Source organism: Sceloporus occidentalis, unplaced genomic scaffold, assembly GCF_023333645.1.
Source record: "Sceloporus occidentalis isolate IW3139 unplaced genomic scaffold, rSceOcc1.0.p SCAF_4, whole genome shotgun sequence".
Classification (NCBI taxonomy): Eukaryota; Metazoa; Chordata; class Lepidosauria; order Squamata; family Phrynosomatidae; genus Sceloporus; species Sceloporus occidentalis.
The window spans coordinates 96748494-96766546 of NW_028316984.1; the positions used below are offsets into that span (position 1 = coordinate 96748494).

General features: G+C 40.7%; 1 protein-coding gene across 1 annotated transcript in view; it reads left to right on the forward strand.

Moving 5' to 3' along the window:
- The first annotated feature begins 3540 nt into the window (after positions 1-3540).
- TSPAN32 (tetraspanin 32) overlaps positions 3541-18053 on the forward strand; it is a 62584-nt gene continuing 48071 nt past the window's right edge. The window contains exons 1-3 of the mRNA XM_089523446.1: positions 3541-3609; positions 6438-6555; positions 7892-7989. Coding sequence (XP_089379572.1) covers positions 3544-3609; positions 6438-6555; positions 7892-7989 — 282 coding nt within the window. The 5' untranslated portion in view covers positions 3541-3543. The remainder of the gene's footprint in view (positions 3610-6437; positions 6556-7891; positions 7990-18053) is intronic.

Below are 18053 nucleotides of genomic sequence, written 5' to 3' on the forward strand. Positions count from 1 at the left end.
AGACCTTTCACCTCCTTTGGACAGGTTCCAGTTTCTCAATGTCCTTTCTGAATTGTGGCGCCCAGAACTGGACATAATATTCTAACTGGGGCCTGACCAAAGCAGAATACAGTGGCACTATTACTTCTCTTGATCTAGACACTATACTTTTATTGATGCAGCCTAAAATTGCATTGGACTTCTAGGGAGGGAAGCCCAGACCAAAAATAGAGAAAGTTGTGAGGGAAGAGAAGTGTAGGCATCTAACTTGAGTGTAATGTTCCTATCCCACACCCTTTACTAATATAACACAAAGTTTCACAAAGGCCATTGGGGAGAGAGAAAGAGAGAGCCCAATCAAAATAAAATTACAGATCATTCTGTAATAAATAAATAAATAGTGGTAGCTAACTGTGGATAACTAGGTTCAAATCCCCACTCATCCATGGAAGCCCAATGGGTGACCTTGGTCAAATCACACACTCTCAGAGAAGGGCAAAGACAAACCACCTCTGAACAAATCTTGCTAAGAAAACCCCATTATACAGTCACCTTAGAGCCACCATAAGTCAGAAACGACTTGAAACTACGCATCAGCAACCAAGTGGTAGCTAGCCATTGGCTGTTGCTGAGAGAAAACTTGTTGCTTGTGACAGTCATGCTAAACTAGAACTAAGAAGAAAAGAGGGCCAAAAAGAATGCTGGGTAGCTGCCAGATTGTAATAGCCTGAATGAGCATAAGGCCACTTTCTGCATTATTTACATCATTTTGCCTATTTATAGAAAAAGGAATACTGGTTCTCTGGTTGGGCTTTTAAACTAAAAGAGCAAAATGCAATGCAATTAAAAAACAAAACAAAACAGCAGAGGACTATAACAATGCTAGCCATAAACTCTAACATGCTCAGAAGAAAAGACAGTTCTTTAGCTACCACCAAAAGGATAACACTCCACTGGGCCTCCTTGGTGTTGGTATCCCACAAAGAGGGTGACATAAATGAGAAGGCCCTCTCTCTGTTACCTTCCACTCTTCCTGAAGAGTAGTTTCCAGCCTTTGTAGTCAAGCAGGCAGAATCTTACAGTTGGTTCACACATGTACATATATTGTCATAGTTGCTGTTTCATCACTGAATGACCTGATAATACACATATATAACTTGTGGTGTTTGCTGTTTTCTGAAGGTGAGACAAAAGTTTGGCTGTAGCCAGGGGGAAAATGTTCATGGTTAACTTGTGAGAGAGTGCCTGATAGGATGCAGAGGAGAGCCCCTTCAACTTTCTTGGCATACATAGGAAAAGGCAGTTCTTCAAGTATTTCCATCCCAAGCCATTTAGGGCTTTCAGTTTTATCATCATCATCTTGATTTCTACTGGATAAGGCCAAAATGTTGAAAGATTGTGAATACCCAAATTCAATAATGCAAGGTTACTAATGTGCCACACATTAACAGTTCCTTAACATTTTACCACACTCCATTGCTGCAAGAGCCAGCATGATCTAGTGATTTGAGTGCTGGACTAGGACACTAGGAGACCAGAGGTCAAACCCCTATTTGGTCATGGAAGCCCACTGACCTTAGGGAAATCAGACCCTCTCATCCTCAAAGAGAAGCAAAGGCAAACCCCCCTGAACAAATGTTGCCAAGAAAACCCTGTGATAGCCATAGGGTCACTGTAAGCCAGAAATGACTTGAAGGCACAGAATAATAACAGCAATAATGTTGATGCACCTGATGTATAAAAGAGCACCTGAACTGTTGACTTATGGAGGCCCTACATTCTTTTGACTTTGCGGCCCTCTAGTGGTGAAAATAAATTTATACTTTCTAGTTTAGGTTATGACAAGTATGAGCCTTCAAGCCACCTGTTGACTTATGGAGGCCCTATGAATTTCACAGGGTTTTCTTAGGCAAACGCTAGTCAGAGGTAATTTTGCCAGATTTATCCTCTAAAATACTGTAAACTGATTAGAGAGTGCTTAGCACTATAAAGTGGTATAGAAATGTGAATGCTATTGCTATTGCTAAAATAAAGCATACAGCACCTGGTATTCCCTGACAATCTCCCTTCCGGACCTGACCCTGCTTAGCTTCTGAGATTAGACGGGGTCTGGTGCCTTCAAGGTATTTCAGCACTAGATGGGAAATAAACATTAAACAAAGGTTTTTTTTCCCTTTCATACTATTTAGCTTATACTTGTAGTACATCTCTACAAAGTTGTGTTTGTGTGTGTGCCATTTCACCAGTGTTTCAAACATGGTAAGCTTCCTGTGTGATAATCCTCTAGGTAAAAGGCTGCATGAAACTACAGTGCTACTTATAATACAAACTACAGCAGCAAGATTACTGACCAGAGTAACATACACGCAATGCATAACATGGGCCCTAAAGAACTGCACTGGCTGCCAGTTCCCTTCCAATCTGAATCTAATGTTCTGGTGATAATATTCACAATCCTGAACAACTTGGGCCCTTGACACTTAAAGGAGGATCTCTTGCTATATATATGGTGGGGTAGCTTTGTTGGACATTTAGTAATCTTGCTATATATCTTGCTATACAGTATATGTCTGCCTGGAGATTGAGATCTTCTGGGGGTGATGAAGAAAGATACAGGGAGAGCTTCCCAGTTGTGGTACCTCAGATGTGGAATGCCCTCCCTTTGGAGACCCAAGTGACATCAGTGCTACTTTCTTTTTGGTGCTAGGTTAAAACGTAGCTTTCTATTAAATTCAGTTTTAAGCATGTACATGGCTATAAACTAGTTCATCCTTTTAAAGTAATTTTAGCTTATTTGAATTGTTTAATATACCTTTATCTTGTTTAAATTATTTATTGATTTTCATTTGGAATGGTTTATATTGTTTATATTGTTTTACCTGTTTGTCACCAGGAGAGCTCATGATAAAAGATCACGATAAAAATATTTTTCATAAAATAAAGAAATGCCAAAAGCTGTCTATAAGTTGAAGATTGCTCACTCTGAGCTGGAACAGTGGCAGTTTTCATTTCAGTGGGACCGTGAATCTACTTTAGGCCTGAGGCTGAACTTTTTTATTATAAAAAAGCTATCCAAGGTGCTGAAATGTATTTTCCAAACAGATTCAGCACCTTGATAGTGCCTTTAAAGTTAATTTTTAGTCCTCCAAAACCTGGAGCACCCCACTGATGTTAGAACCACCAGCTGTCCCAGGTTTGGAGAAATCTCATTGTGCCAATGTGTCTTGGGCGCCCAGGCATTGACAACAAAATGTTGCCACGTGCAGATTTTGTTGTCAGGTTCCATTTTGTAATTAATGTTTATGCCCAAAATGCTCATGAAACATGAAGGACAGTGGGGGGGGGGGCAGGCATATGACAACTTTAAAAATAATAATTCTGGGTGGAATAGGAATAGCAAGCCATGAGAAGGTATACCAAGAGACAATTAATAAGCAGGACTACATTTCCCAAGATGCAGTGGTACAAGCTCCAGCTAGAAGCCAACCCCCCACCCACCCCAACAGTCTCTTTAGCAACTTCTTCAGCAGCATGATTGCCAGTAAGTGGCAAGAAGAGGAAGCCATGGGACACAGGTCCTGGGTCCGAGCCGTGAAGTGTCAGCTGCTGGCAGCCAGCCTCTTCATCATGGTAATGGAGCTGGGAGCTAAGCAGAAACTGTGCTGACTATACAGATTACTGTAATTTTGATAAAGGTGGCTATTGAATTTTATTAACAAAACTGCTAATTGGATTGAATAATTAAGAGATACAGGGAGTGTCTAGTTAAAAGTGTAGGACATGTGTCTAAGGGTCTTATCACTATTCTGCAGCACTGCCTTTTCTTATCCACAAGCTTGTGGTCTGCCTCTCTAAAAAAGTTGAGGAAAGCCCTTGAGTAATGTAACTTCAGCAGACACTGCAGCCTTAAACCTAAAAAAACATTTGTTTTTAATTTTCAAAGAAGTAGCCAGGTTAGTTTCTTGCAGCATATAAAGCAGGAAGGAAGGGGAGGGGGGAATGTGACAGCATCTTTAAGACTAACTGGTTTTTATTTTCACATGAGGTTTTGTGGCTATAAACCCACTTCTTTGCATGCAGTATAACATTTGAAGAAATGAGTTTATAACCACAAAAACCCATGCGAAAATAAAAAACCAGCTAGTTTGAACAGCTCTGCTACAACTGTTTAATTTGTTTGCTCAGGGAAAGTGTTATTTTAAAATGGATAATATAAATTAAAAGGATTTTTAAAGTGCTGGACAATTGGCCTGTTAAATGGGACATCTACCATGTCATAAGTAGCCTATCAACAGAACTTTGGGTGAGTTTTGAATTTTTTTTCTGGAAAGCAAAACTTGTCCTTATTTTGACTGGAAATGAAGGTAGATCTTCAAACCCAGCTCAGTCGCTTCTTTAGATTGTGTGTTGTTGTTTTTTTGTCATTATTGAAAGTTGTTGATTATTTTATTAGTGTTGCAAAGTGGGCCATGAGGTCCTATGCTTGCTTCTTAGGGCAGGAATGGACTTAGATCTCCCACAAAATGATCTTCTTAGCGAGGCTGTTCAGCACTAGAAGTTAAAGAAATGTAGGGTGTTCAGTTCTGCAGCCAGGTCTCTCTCATCCTCCTCCATCATTTGGCTTATTTGGCTCAGTTTCCCTTCAAAGGTTTGATTCACTTAGAGTAACCATTAGTCGGTTAAGGAGTTTAAGCTTGTATTCACTCTGACTTTTCCTTTCTTTAAAATGGTAGATTGCTGTTTGGAAAATTCTGTCTGCTAGATCAATACATTTAATCTTAGAAAAAATTACTCTTAGTTTCAGCTATAGTACCATTTATGGAATGAGAGTAGGGATGGTCAGCCGTGGGAAAGAAGGGGACCATATTAGCCTCCAAGGAGACCTTGGAGGGTTGGAGCTTCTGCTGCTTTTGACCATCAAAAGAGATCAAAATTATTTTACTCCCAAATGCTTTAAACCATTCTCTATGGAGTGTGGGGACATTTTTGTCAATGTTTTGGGGACTTGGCGTAATTTTAGGTGAGTCCTCTTTCTATTCTATTCTCTTCCTATTTTTCAAAAAAGGCCTCTCCTATTTTAAAATGCCCAGAGAGGACTTGGCAAAAGTGCTTCCCACATCTCCTAGAGGGTGTTTGGGGCCAAAAGAATTGAAAGAAATTGGTCCCCCCTCCATTATTTTTTTCATTTTTTTAGGCCCTTGGGGCCACATGCTTTCCACAAGTTTCTCTTTGCTCACCACATTATTAAAGCATAGAGAAGCCACATGTTGTGACACTCATGAGTCCCAGGAATCTTGACAAGTTGTCTCATATGCTAGGAGTTGTAGTCCAAAGCATCTACAGAGCACCAGATGACAGAAGGCTGGTGTACAATGTCTGAGAAGCTGTACAACATGTACTTTTGTCACTGCAGAACCCATAAAAACCCATAAGAACTGGGCCATTTTGGAAGGTGCATGGCCAACGTTTCTGCCCCAAGTCTCTCTGCAGGCTGCATTAGGCCAAAACAAGCTTTTTTTTAAAAAAAAACAAAAAACTCAAAATTGAAGTGAAAGGAAGTACACTTTTGGTTTTGACATTTGGTGGAGGAATGAGGGTCCTGTATCCTGTTTAAATGCAAAATTGGTGTTCATTCTGGAAAAAAAAACCCTTTGGGGATTTTTTTCAGTAGATACAGGATGTTCAGACATCCTCCTTTTCCCAGACATGCCCTACATTTCAACCTTCTGTCCAGGAGGAATTTCAAAATGTCCTCCATTTTGATTAAGAAGCATGAACTTATATATATTAGTGTTTTGGCTTTTATTTGGTAATGCCCTACATTTTTCTTGAATGTCCTACATTTTGTGGTGCCTTGTCCTCCTTTATGGTTATGACATCTGGTCACCCTGCGTGGATGGGGAATTGAAAGTGAAGAGTGCAAAACGGCTAGGAGACCATTGGTTTACCCATCTGTGATCTACTTTTCTTACAAAAAGAAATATATATTTATTTTTGCAAAGAAAACTGCCAAGAAATCTGACCTTAGTGATTTGATACTGTTTTACAATAACCAAAGAATAACTGGTAAAACGAATGCATTTTTAAAACGGGGTTAGTTAAAACACCAGTGGATTTTATTACAAAGAGTGTAGTTGCCTCTACTACATATTTTGAATTTTACTATTGGATGTTAGCTTGTAAAGTCTTAATTTATGAACTCAATATAGATTTTAAGATTTCTAATAGTGTAACTCATTTTCCTTAGAATTTTCTAGTGGCCGGTGACTAAACTATAAAAATTGATCTGAAAGCTTGTTTTAAAACTCTTTCTCTCTCTCTCTCTCTCTCGCTCTCTCTCTCTCTCTCTATATATATATATATACTTTAAGTTGGCCAAAAGATTATTCATTCCAGCTAATTTCTGATTTACAGTTCTTCCTGTGTGTTTTAATTCCTTGACTGTCTTCTCTTTTTAGTTGCTTGGATTATCAGTAAGCATATTGACCATTATCACCTATTATGGAAAGCACTTTACTGTCATAAAAGATGTCTCCTTGGAGAAAAATGCCTACTATAGAACTTTTCACAGTGTAGGTAAGTTTTGGGATTTGGGAAAATAAAGCTCTCATATTATACTGCAAAGGTCACCAAAGTACAGTTCTACAGATGATGAAGGACTGCGGTCCTATCATCCCTAACCAAAACAGCCAGTGGTGAACAATGCTGGGAGATACAGTTCACCAGCACTTGGAAGACTTGTGGATTCCCACACATTATAATGGAAAACTTAAAAGAACTTGCTTAGCTGCTGAGTTAGATATTTGTTCAGTTTCATATTTTCTCCTCTTTCTTCATTAGTTATTTAAAATATTCCTAGATGAACTCCTAGGCTTTATGTTCATGAGTTGGGAGGGGTTTGGGTATTCCATGTTTTATCTCACTCAACCTTTTTTGTTTTGTTTTCAAGTTTGTATAGTTTAATCACACTTTAATCAACTTATATTCCTGTTGATTACTTCATAGATCCAATTTTAACAACTGAAAATCAATTTTAATTGATCAAGGACACACCTTCTCAAGTTTCTTCAAGCATATTTTCTTCTAAGGTGTGGAAGACGAGTTAACAATGCTCTCTTCTTCTAATGATGAAAGCCCTGCAAAGTATAATATATGGGGGGAAACTCCATCCTATATTGAAATGTGTAATATGTGGAGAGGTTTAAGTTTAATCATTAGAAGATGATAATCGGACAAAATTACTTAATCCATAGACAGTCCTGATATTTTTCTGTCTATTGATTAAATTTATTTATAGTTGACCAGCTTTAATAATATGTATATGTTATAGTTGCCCAACGTTAATAGGCCTAAGCTAGGGGGAAGCAAGCTATAAGTAGCTCCACATGGTCTTCAACCTAATTTCATGCATTCCCCAGTCTAATGTCAGAAGTTCTCTCTGTATGATAAGTTCTTACCTCTGGTAGGACTTTGGCTGCTGATTCACAGAGAGTTTCCAAGAAAGAAAATAAAAACAATTATAGGCATTGGGTACAAATATGGTACTGGTCCTCAGCACATTCAGGGGGAAAAACCCTGCTTGTCTCCCACATCAGACAGCTTGAGAAGCATTGCTTTACCCAATCTGACTTACGCTGACCATCCTTCCAGTCCTAGACCAATACCTTTAGGGTTGCTGGTGTCATTCACTTTCTGAGTGGTCTCTCCTTGGAGAGAAGACAGCTTGGCTTTATTATGGAAGGTCTATGAGGAAATATGGTTCCACCCTAGTTAGAGAGAAGAAGGATTCATGTCATTTTAAATAAAACTAGAAAATCATACTGCCTACAACAGGCTAGTCATCTTGGAATGGAGCGCTTCTGAAAGTGATGAGATTTTGCATACTTATTTATACGTGATCTCTGCTCCTTAGTTTTATACACTGGGATGTGCCTGAGCCTCATTCTGACGGTTGCTTCTCTACTGAGTATTGTTGCCACAGTGAGAGAACTGGAAAGAGGAATGGCTGTGGTAAGTAGGGATAAAGTTGGTCTTGACTGAAGATTGCTCAGCTGTCAGTGTGGGGATTTCCGAACCGTTTAACCCTCTCAAAAGAAGAATTTCTGCATGTAGGAGTTTTTAGAACATAGTGCTATACTGGTAGCCATGTCTAAAGGGATGTTATTTCATAATTATTGAATAAAATATGTCCGACCATGTGTAATTCTTTGGAAACAGTGGTGACAAAAGAATAACGTTCTGGGGTTTATTGACAAACTAAAAACAAACAGTTCACATTCTCCAGATAGTATCCACCTGAGACTTTTTTAAATCACTCAAATGTGAACTATGGCCCCATACAGACAGGTCAAAATAAAGCTGCTTCGGGTCACTTTGGAGGTATGCTGTTTAAATGATGCATGTGTCCTAAGAATCTGGAAGCCGCACCAAAGCCACGATTCAGTCCTAAGGACTGGCGCGCAGCTTTGGTGCAGCTTCCAGACTCCTAGGACACATGTATCATTTAAACAGCATACCTCCAAAGTGACCCAAAGCAGCTTTATTTTGACCTGTCTTTATGGGGCCTCTCTGTGTCATTTTTATTCAGTGATTGATTCCCAAAGTGGGCAGTACACCCCCCAGGGTAGTGGGGGTGAGGGAAAACGGGGTGGCAGGCAAGCCTTCAGTTAAAGTATTGGTGTGCAAGAAAGATAAGGGGAACCAGTGGCGTTTAGGACCACGGGGATGAGCATTGCATGAAACGTCTTTTGAAGGCCCTGAAAAAACCACCACACAGCCTTATTGTTCATTTTGTGTGGTGGCATCTTGTGCTCTTTGCCTGTCCATGTGAGCTCACACTCTTACCAGTGTCTTTGGCTAGTAGTGGGAAACTCTCATGTAGCTTGGGCACAGGGCATCACTTCTGTGGCTCAGAGCATCACCATTTTGGAACAGACTGGAGCAAAGAGTTAGAGCACATGGTGGTGGGGGAGAAGTGGCGGCAAAAAGGAGATTTCAGATTTGGGACCTTGCTTCAGCTTAGTGAGATTTACTGGGACTTTCATCAGCGAAGAGGTAGCAAAAGAAACTTTTTTTGTGTATGGGAGAATGGACACTTGAAGCTGTGTGGGGAAAACATGTCTTCCACTATGAGAGCATTTCTAAAGAGGAGGGTATAAATATAACAACAACAATCTCTCTGGGGAAGGAGTATGTGTGCTCGATTCTTGGAAAGAGTCCTTTGTCTTGGAGCAGCTCCTGTAAAAATCTTTCCCTTTCCTGGTTCACACCAGTCTCCAGTCCAGATCATGCAGCTTCTGTAAACCCCTTACATATGCACTGGCAGTGCCTTCGTCTGCCCAGATAAAGGATTAATAATTCCTCCTCTCTAGGGAGAAGCTTCTCCCTAGCACCTGGTCACCTTGGGAGCAGCAACTGAGTAGCTGGCTGAGCAGCACCCAAGAGGCCTCTTGTCCACACTGGCCTTTGCTGCAAGGCTGACATGGGTGGGAGGCTTCTTGGTCGCTGCTCAGCCAGCTGCTCAGTTGCTGCTTCCAGGATGACAGGGCACAAAGGGAGCAGCAACTGAGTAGCCAGTCAAACAGTGATCAAGAAGACTCTTGCTTGTGCTGGCCATTGCTGCAAGGCCAGCAGAAGCAAGAAGCTTCCCAGTCTCTGCTCAGCCAGCTGATCAGTTGCTGCTCCACGGTGACTGAGTGCAAAGGGAGCAGCAACTGAGATTGGCTGTTTTGAGTTTGCAGTATAACAGTAATATAGATATAAGAAATATGCCAGTGGGGATACTAGTGTTGTTGCCCAATAAGAAAAGGAGCAGAGGCCAAAAAAGTTTGGGGACCACTATTTTAATTTATTAACTTCCATTGCAGAAGACTAGAAATCAGTCAATGCTGCTCAGTTTTTTAAAAGGCCTAGGCAGTTACAGGATGGTTAGCTTTGGATAAATTACTGCAAATTACTGCAAAGATTGGTCCTATTTCATAGACCTGTTAGAGTTCTTTGAGCATGTCAACAAGTATTTTGATGGAGTGTTCTATGAGGTATTGCATGCTTCAGTAGATGTGGCATGCATTTATATAAAGGTGTTATTATATTGGCAATGTTATTTTTTACCTCTTTCCTAGTGGTCTGTGGCATGGATGGGGGGATGTGGTTCTCCAGGCATTATTGTACTGCAACATCCAGCATTTCTCACCATAGGCTATGTTGGCCAGGTATGATGGGAACTGCAGTCCAATGACATCTGGAAGGGATGGATCTAGGCTTCCTCACAGCTATTGCAAACTAAAATGAACTTTATAAAATCAAGCTATCAGTTGTGACCTCAAGATCTGCCTGCCATGTTATCCTGCACAACTTAAAAGACAAATGAAAGAAATAGAAATTTTATATATTCAATACTACTTTATATATTCAAATTAATGTATGCTAAACAAATGTATGATACAGACAAGATTGCAAGATTCCTCAAATACTTCCAAATGAGATTATTTTTAAAAGTCTAATATTACTGTACGTATTGTTAGACAAGGATTTCACTTTCTAGTTGCTAAAAAAAGCTTCTTTCTTTGAAGGCCTATTAATGTTATCTTATACATTGTTTATACTTTTTAATGTATTGTTCAAATTTTGTTGGACATAAAGGAATTTCTGTACACCGGATGATTGGTTTACAATTTTCTTTCCTGAGGCATTATTTTATGCTGTTATGAGAATTCCTTTCAGTTTCTTTCACTGTCCCACAGATATAATAAGGGTTTTTTCATTGTGCATAAAACATAACAAACTGCTGTTTGCAACTCTAGCTTTATCAGTATGAATGAGCTGAGTCAGATAAGGGTATTGCCAGTGACATCAGATAACTGAGGGAATGCTTGCTATCCATTTTCACACATACTTAGACAATCTGATATTGGTGGATTTCCCAGATCTCAAGTCCTGGCCCCACTCCTCCTGCTACAGGATGAATGGTTTGTGGTTTCTCCTAGTTTATTATTATCTTTCCCAGTTGTGTTCTCATTTTTCTCATTCTATCCCAAACGGTGCAGCCACAATATAATGTCCTTTCTTGGTCTGAGGGGCACATGGGTTGCACCATTTTTAGCAAAAGAGCATGATACAAGTATCTTTCTTCTTCAGCTCTGCTAAGGCAATTGACTTCTTTCTGTTTTAAATCTTAAATTTGCTTCTCTTTATTTCTCACACTCTTTTTCTCCTCTCCACTCCTCCAGTGGCACCACTAGGATTGGTGTCACCCAGAGCAGTAACTCATGGTGTCACCCCCATTAACCTCCTCCCATTTCACACTACAATATACAGAATCCCTAGTCATGCTTTTTTGCACTAACGTGACTCATAAATCATAATTCCCATACAGCACTGAATGTAGTGGTAATAGTTCTGACATAAACAACTAGCAAAATAACAATATCGTAAGCACAACCTAAATGTATTTACATATACATAGTGAATATTTGGTTAAAATGTGATATTTTTAAATAAGATCTTAAAAAAATGTATTTTTTTAAAAAAAGAAAAATTTGAAATTTGATTTTTTATTTTAAATTTTAAATTTTAAATTTAAATTTTAAAAAATTTAGGGGCCTTTCCTTTCTCCTCCCACTGAGCTTCACCCCACTCCCACCATCTCTTCAAGCATTTTAAAGGGAAGCAGATGAATGCCACAGCCTATTTCTACCAAAAAAGTAGATGTTTGAGGAGCAGTGGTGTCACCCCCCCTTAGGGTGTCTCCTGGTGTGTTCTGCACCCTCACACACCCCTAGTGATGCCACTGCACTCCTCCCCTACATTTCCCAGCTAAACATCTTCTCCTTTCCCTTGTATTCATTTTCTTCTATCTCCCTCTCCCCAACTCTCTTAGTTGAACTTCATGCATGCATAATGCACTACACTTACTGACATCACTAGGAACTGACTCCCTCTCTATATTTATGTGTCTTCAAGTCACCTGTATTTTTCTTCTTCTTTCATTTTAGTTTGTCTAACAGTTTCCCTCAATGGAAACTATATAATCTAACAAGCACACCCTCCTGCCTAAAAAACCCTTTTACCCTGTCTAGCGAGAGTCTGTGGAATTCTGAAAGTGGCAGCCTGCCTGTTAAACAAATGAGGCTTTCTCTGTTAATTCTTTTATGTACAATAAAGCTACCCCTCATTTCCCAAAGTGTGTCTGAGTAACTAGAACTCAGAATTTCCTGGATCAGGAGGAAATATGTTAGCAAGCTTCCTCCCATAGCTCATTCCAGAGCCTTGGAGCTATTACGTGAACATCCTCCCTGCAGTTTCCTAATCTACCTAGAAACATGATGGAAGTGACCATGGACCTTTCACACTACAGAACGATAGCACTCTCATTTCACATTAACTGACATGATTCCAACCTACAGAATCCTAGGATTCACAATGTTGCGAAGCAAAGGTGTCATGGGGAGGAGGGGCAGGGTGTGTGGACTGCCCCACATGTACACCCCAGGGGGTTGTACACCTGTTGGAGCAGTACAACTAGTGGGACTGGCATAGCTGCTAGGGAAGCAAGAAGGAGCATTGCCTCCCTTTCTCACTTGCTCAGTAGCCATGCCAAACTCTGAAAGGGTTCTCCAGAGGCTGCAGCATCACCCCCTCAGCCATGGCTGTAGCTGGGGGACCAGTGCCTTCCATTCAGAGTCTGGAACAGCTGCTGGCATGCAGCTATGACAGAGTCTGGACAGGCCCTCCAGAAGCCACAACAGCACCCTTCTCAGTAGCTAGCCAGGGGACAGGCAAGCAATGCAAAGGGAGGGGGAGTGTGCCACCATCACCACTACCCTGCAGCCCTTTCTGGGCACCTGCACTGGGTGATACCAGTGGCAGTAATGTCACTGTTGGGAGGGCCATTTGGAATTCCCAGTCAGAGGACTCCTCTGATTCCTCACCAAATTACAAAACCTAGGATTCCATAGAATAGAACCATGGCAGTTAAAGTGGAAATCATAGCACTATGAGTATAACAGCTTTTAAACAAAAGTTTAACCAAACAAATCTGTTTGTTTTGAATTAGGGAAGTAGTGAGCTCTATGAGCAGGGAATCTGTTTACCCAGCTTGCCAGCATGTTTCATTATTATTATCTTTCTTTTGAAAGTTTTGAGCTTTGTAACTGAGGGGCCATTCACACTACCATATAGCCCAGTTTCCACCCCAGTTTAAAAGTGGGAAGTTCCCACTGATGTCAGGTTTTTACTCCAGGATCAGGGCTTGCACACCCGATCCAGGGCAAATTCCCCTTAGAGCGGGTTTTCCAAAAGTGGATTATTTCCCGTTTCTTTTTGGAAAAACCAGGGCCAGGCCAATGTGAACTTGACCCCAGTCATGATTGGGTCATTTAGGGGGAGGGATCAAGGTAAGAAGGTGGGCATTGGGCAGAACATGCCTCCCCTCTGGCACCAGTCCCTTCAACATTTTTTTTACAGATTATGTGAATGCTGGAGCTTTAGTGTGAATGCTTATGCTACATATGTGTGTACAGGAAGGGAACCTTGCTGGTGGGGGGAGGTAAAATCACAGGGAAGGAGATCTGGCTTTGGGGGCATTGGGCTTGGAGCAAAGGTGAGACTGTATCAGGAGGGAAGGCAAGGACATCAGGCTTGGAGAGAAGGGGAGGCAAGTTGACAAATTGACAGAATATGCAAATGCTGCTGCCAGTTGTTTTAAAAAAGGAAGAGGAGCACCCATGCTGTTGACCAATGGCAGCGTGACATGTCAGCACTGATGACATTGGAAGTGAGTTTGATTTGTTGATTGACAACAAGGAGGCTCCATCTTCAAGGGAATGGTAACTTTAGTGGGGTAATTTGCACCGGGGAGCTTCAATTGTTGCAAAGGTAGTATGAACTTCTTCCTGGAGAGATTTGGTAATGACATACCAAACCTGAACCGGAACTAACCAGGGCAAATGGGCTAGTATGAATGGGGTCTGAGTAGGAATCTCATGCTATGACTCTGGAGACCAAGGGTTCGATTCCCAGCTTGGCCACAAAACCCACTGACTGACCTTGGGCAAGTCACATGCTCTCAGCCTCAGGGGAGGATAATGGCAAACCTCTGAACAAATCTTGCCAAGAAAGCCCTATGAGAGGGTCACTCTATGTTAGAAACAAGGTGAAGATACATAACAACAAGCAACAAAGTTTAAATGCAGTATGTGCTCTTTGTAGCTTGACTTTAAATCTTACTTTAAACCCCAACTAGAAATCAATGCATTGACTTAAAACAGTGACAACAACAACAACAGGAATCTCAGGCAAATGTAAGGATCTGATCATGTGAGTGTCCTTTTGTGTGTTCAATAACACACGCAAAAAAAAATGTTTCCTACTTCTATAGGACATTGCAAACAAATGAGTGGCGGTACAAATGTCTGCAACAAAGATGTAAAACAAGAGTAATTGAGCTTCTCAATTTCATTAAACACAAAATGCACAACTAAAAAACAATTATTCACTGTAAAACACATGTTAAAAGGAAAGAGTTGGCATCTTTTAATTGTGGGAATTAAGCAAACAATTTTTTTATCTTATGAAAATGTCTGGTATAACTGTTCAGAGAAGATGCCTTTCTTCTGTTTTGTAGTAATGCCAAAATCAGAATTCACTACAAATAATCACCTCTGACATTTGTCTATTAAGGCTTCAAAGTTCATAATGACCTAAACTCAGGCCTTGCTAGATCAGTGAGATTAAAATGAGGAGTATCACTTTGTAAAGAGATTGAGACAATTGATAAGGAAATGCAAGGTTAAAAAGAAATTATGGCAAGGTGAGAGAGACCAGAAAAATACAGAGGAAGATGAAAGAGACAAGGTAAATAGAAAAGAAGCAGATAAGAAGGGGGAAATGTTTCTAAAACCAATTTTATTCAGAGATTTCCAGAGGGTGAAATGAAATTAACCTAAATTACTATGAGAATGTAATGAAATTGTGGCAATATGAGACTTTGGTGTCACTGGCACCTAACTTTGATATACAAGGCTAAAAGGCTATTTTTTATAACCCTGCAGACCTATTTTATTACTCTGTGCAGACTTACTGAAAGTAGAGAGATTATTATGGGTGTTGGATATGAGTGGGAGATGGTGATTAGAATAAATGGTAACAACTATATAGTGTGCCCACTTTAAGGGTTTTTTCTTTCCTGTTGAAGTTGTATTGGTGTTTGTGGATTTCAATGGCCAGAAGAGGGCAACTAAAATGATGAAGGGTCTGGAAATCATGCCCCATGAGGAGAGACTTAGGAAGCTGGGTATGTTTAGCATGGAGAAGAGATAGTTAAGATGTGTGAAGTCGAAGGCTTTCATGGCCAGCATCCATAGTTTTTTGTGGATTTTTTGGGCTATGTGGCCATGTTCTAGAAGAGTTTATTCCTGACGTTTCACCCACATCTGTGGCTGGCATCTTCAGAGAATGCTGACCTGGAAAAGAGTAGGTATATATATACTGTGTGACCCTGTGTAAGGAGGAGTGATTCCCATGTTAATCTGTGTATTGTTCTGTTGTTGCTGGCAGGGCCTCAAGGTGAGAGGATGGGAAGATATGAATAAACACTTCTAGAATGTGGCCACATAGCCCAAAAAACGCACAAAAACTATAGTTAAGATGTGATATGGTAGCTCTGTTTAAGTATTTGGAGGTGTGTCATATTGAGGAGGGAGCAAACGTGTTTTCTGCTGCTCCAGAGAACAGGACTAGCCCATTCTCTTGAAATTTTGATGTTAGCTTATCCTGGAATTTCATTTTGATTAAGATGCTGTAGTAAGGTACTCACCCAGGTGGAGAGAGCTGAAGGGGCTAAGGGCAGCCAGGTGGTGGAGGTTGAGGGGAAGGAGGAAGTTAACCCAGAGGTGGAGCCAGTGGAGGAAGGAGGAGGAGCTGGAAGGACTATAAAAGCAGAAGGGCTGAGGTGTGTGAGGGGGGAGGATGGATGTGGAAGAGCTGTTCGGGCAGCAGCGGCCGGGGAAGGGAAAGAACAGGGTTTAAGGAGGCCAGAGAGGGACAGAGTCCCTGTGCCTCTTCCAAGAAGGGCCCTATGGCCAAAGCAGAGACCCCAAGAGGAGGAGAGGCTACAGAACCCTCAAGAGGAGGGAGCCTGGGCTTTTGTGGGCTCTGGGGAATGGACAACCAGAGACCTTGAGGATTTGGAGGATGAGTGGTGGAGTCCACATGAGAAGCTATGAGAAACAAGCCATGTCATAATGGGAAGTGGGAATGTCTGACTTGAAGACTGGATTTTATGTTTTGAGTTATCATCTACTTGATATGAAGCTATTTTCTTATTAAAGGTACAGTTGTACCACACTTGCCTGAGTAAGTTTGTTGTGCATGTGGGAGAGAACATAAGGGGAGGAGTCTGTTTCCTTGCAAGATGGAGTCTGCTATGCCAGCCCCGCCCACAGATGCATTTTGCAGAACCATGCACATGCTGAGGGTGCTGTACAAATAAATGCGCGTGGAATAATCCTGTATCTATATCCAAGTAGGAAAATGTGCTCTCAAAACTCTGATGTTTAAGGATACACCACTAGAGGGTGCCTAGTTCCTAACAAGAAAACAAACCCAAGCTATGGATGACTGCATTTTCACTGTTGTGTGGTGTTTATAACTTGTTCTCTGCTGCCAGTACTTCAAGAGTTCAATGGTTAATTACATTTTATTCTTTGCTGATATAAATGCCTTTTTATTATGAATAGGTAACAAATATAGGTGTGCTTTTGTAACATATGAATTAAAGAAGAAATTTGCCATCGAAAACAATCTTGTAATGGCACTTGCTATATAGGTTGTTGTTGGAATAGAGAAAGATTCCTGGGGTGTTAGACCTTTTTCTGGGGTAGATGAAGTCTGGATCAATTGGGAGTCAGTCTCTTTCAGCAAAGTATGCAAGTGAAGCACTGAATCTCTTGGGTCTCTCTGAGACTACGGGCCCAAACAGACAGGCTAAAATAAAGCTGCTTTGGGTCACTTTGTAGGTATGCTCTTTAAATGACACATGTATCTTAAGAGGCCAGAAGCTGCACTTCAATCCTTAGCACTGGAGCATGGCTTTGGTGTGGCTTCCAGCTTCTTAGGATGCATGCATCATTTAAACAGCATACCTCCAAAGTGGCCCAAAGCAGCTTTATTTTGGCCTGTCTGTTTGGGCCCTACCTTCAGCAAAATAATGCAAATGGGCAGTATGCTAATTAATTAAAAGACTTTACTAGTTACATTGAAATGTACATTAATAACATACTGTATATACATGCATTGCCTAAGTCTTGGCTATCTAAAGGAAAATTTCAGGTAAAGGAGCAGCTCAGTAGATCTGACATTCACCATCTTGACAAAGCAAGGGTGCATCTACACTATAGAAATAATGTAGTTTGACACCACTTTAACTACCATGGCTCCATCCTACAGAATCCTGGGATTTATACTTTGGTGGGGCCCCAGCACTCTTTGGCAAAGAAGGCTAAAGACCTTATAAAACTACAAATCCCAGAATTGCATGAGATGAAGCTACAGCCCTTAAAGTGGCATCAAACTGCATTATTTTTACAGTGCAGCTGCATTTGGCTTTGTAGATTCAGAAGAGAGAGGTGAAGACAGGGAGGAAACTTAGATGGCCACAGATACCTGTAAGTTTCTAAGATCACAAGGTCTCAGTGCTTAGATACATGCACACACAGATGACCATGCATTACAAATGGCTATTAAGCAAATACGGAAAGTTCTACAGATTGGATGCATAGTGTAGAGGCATGCAGGAAAACCCTATACACCCTAAAGCTCCTAGTACCCTAATGGTAAATGGAAAAAGGGGTAGAGAGAGACCGCTTCACTGAGCAGAATTTTCTAACAGTTTCAGTGCATCATATATACATAGGAGCATAAGAATTACTTCCACATCTACAACACTGAATTTAAGTTGGACCCAGAATATCTACTTGTGTGTTTATTAAAAGAAGCTCACCAATTAAACTCTATACAAGTGTCAGAATGGTTGCTCTTGTTCTGAAGGAGGTAATTACTATTACTGTGTTTCTCTG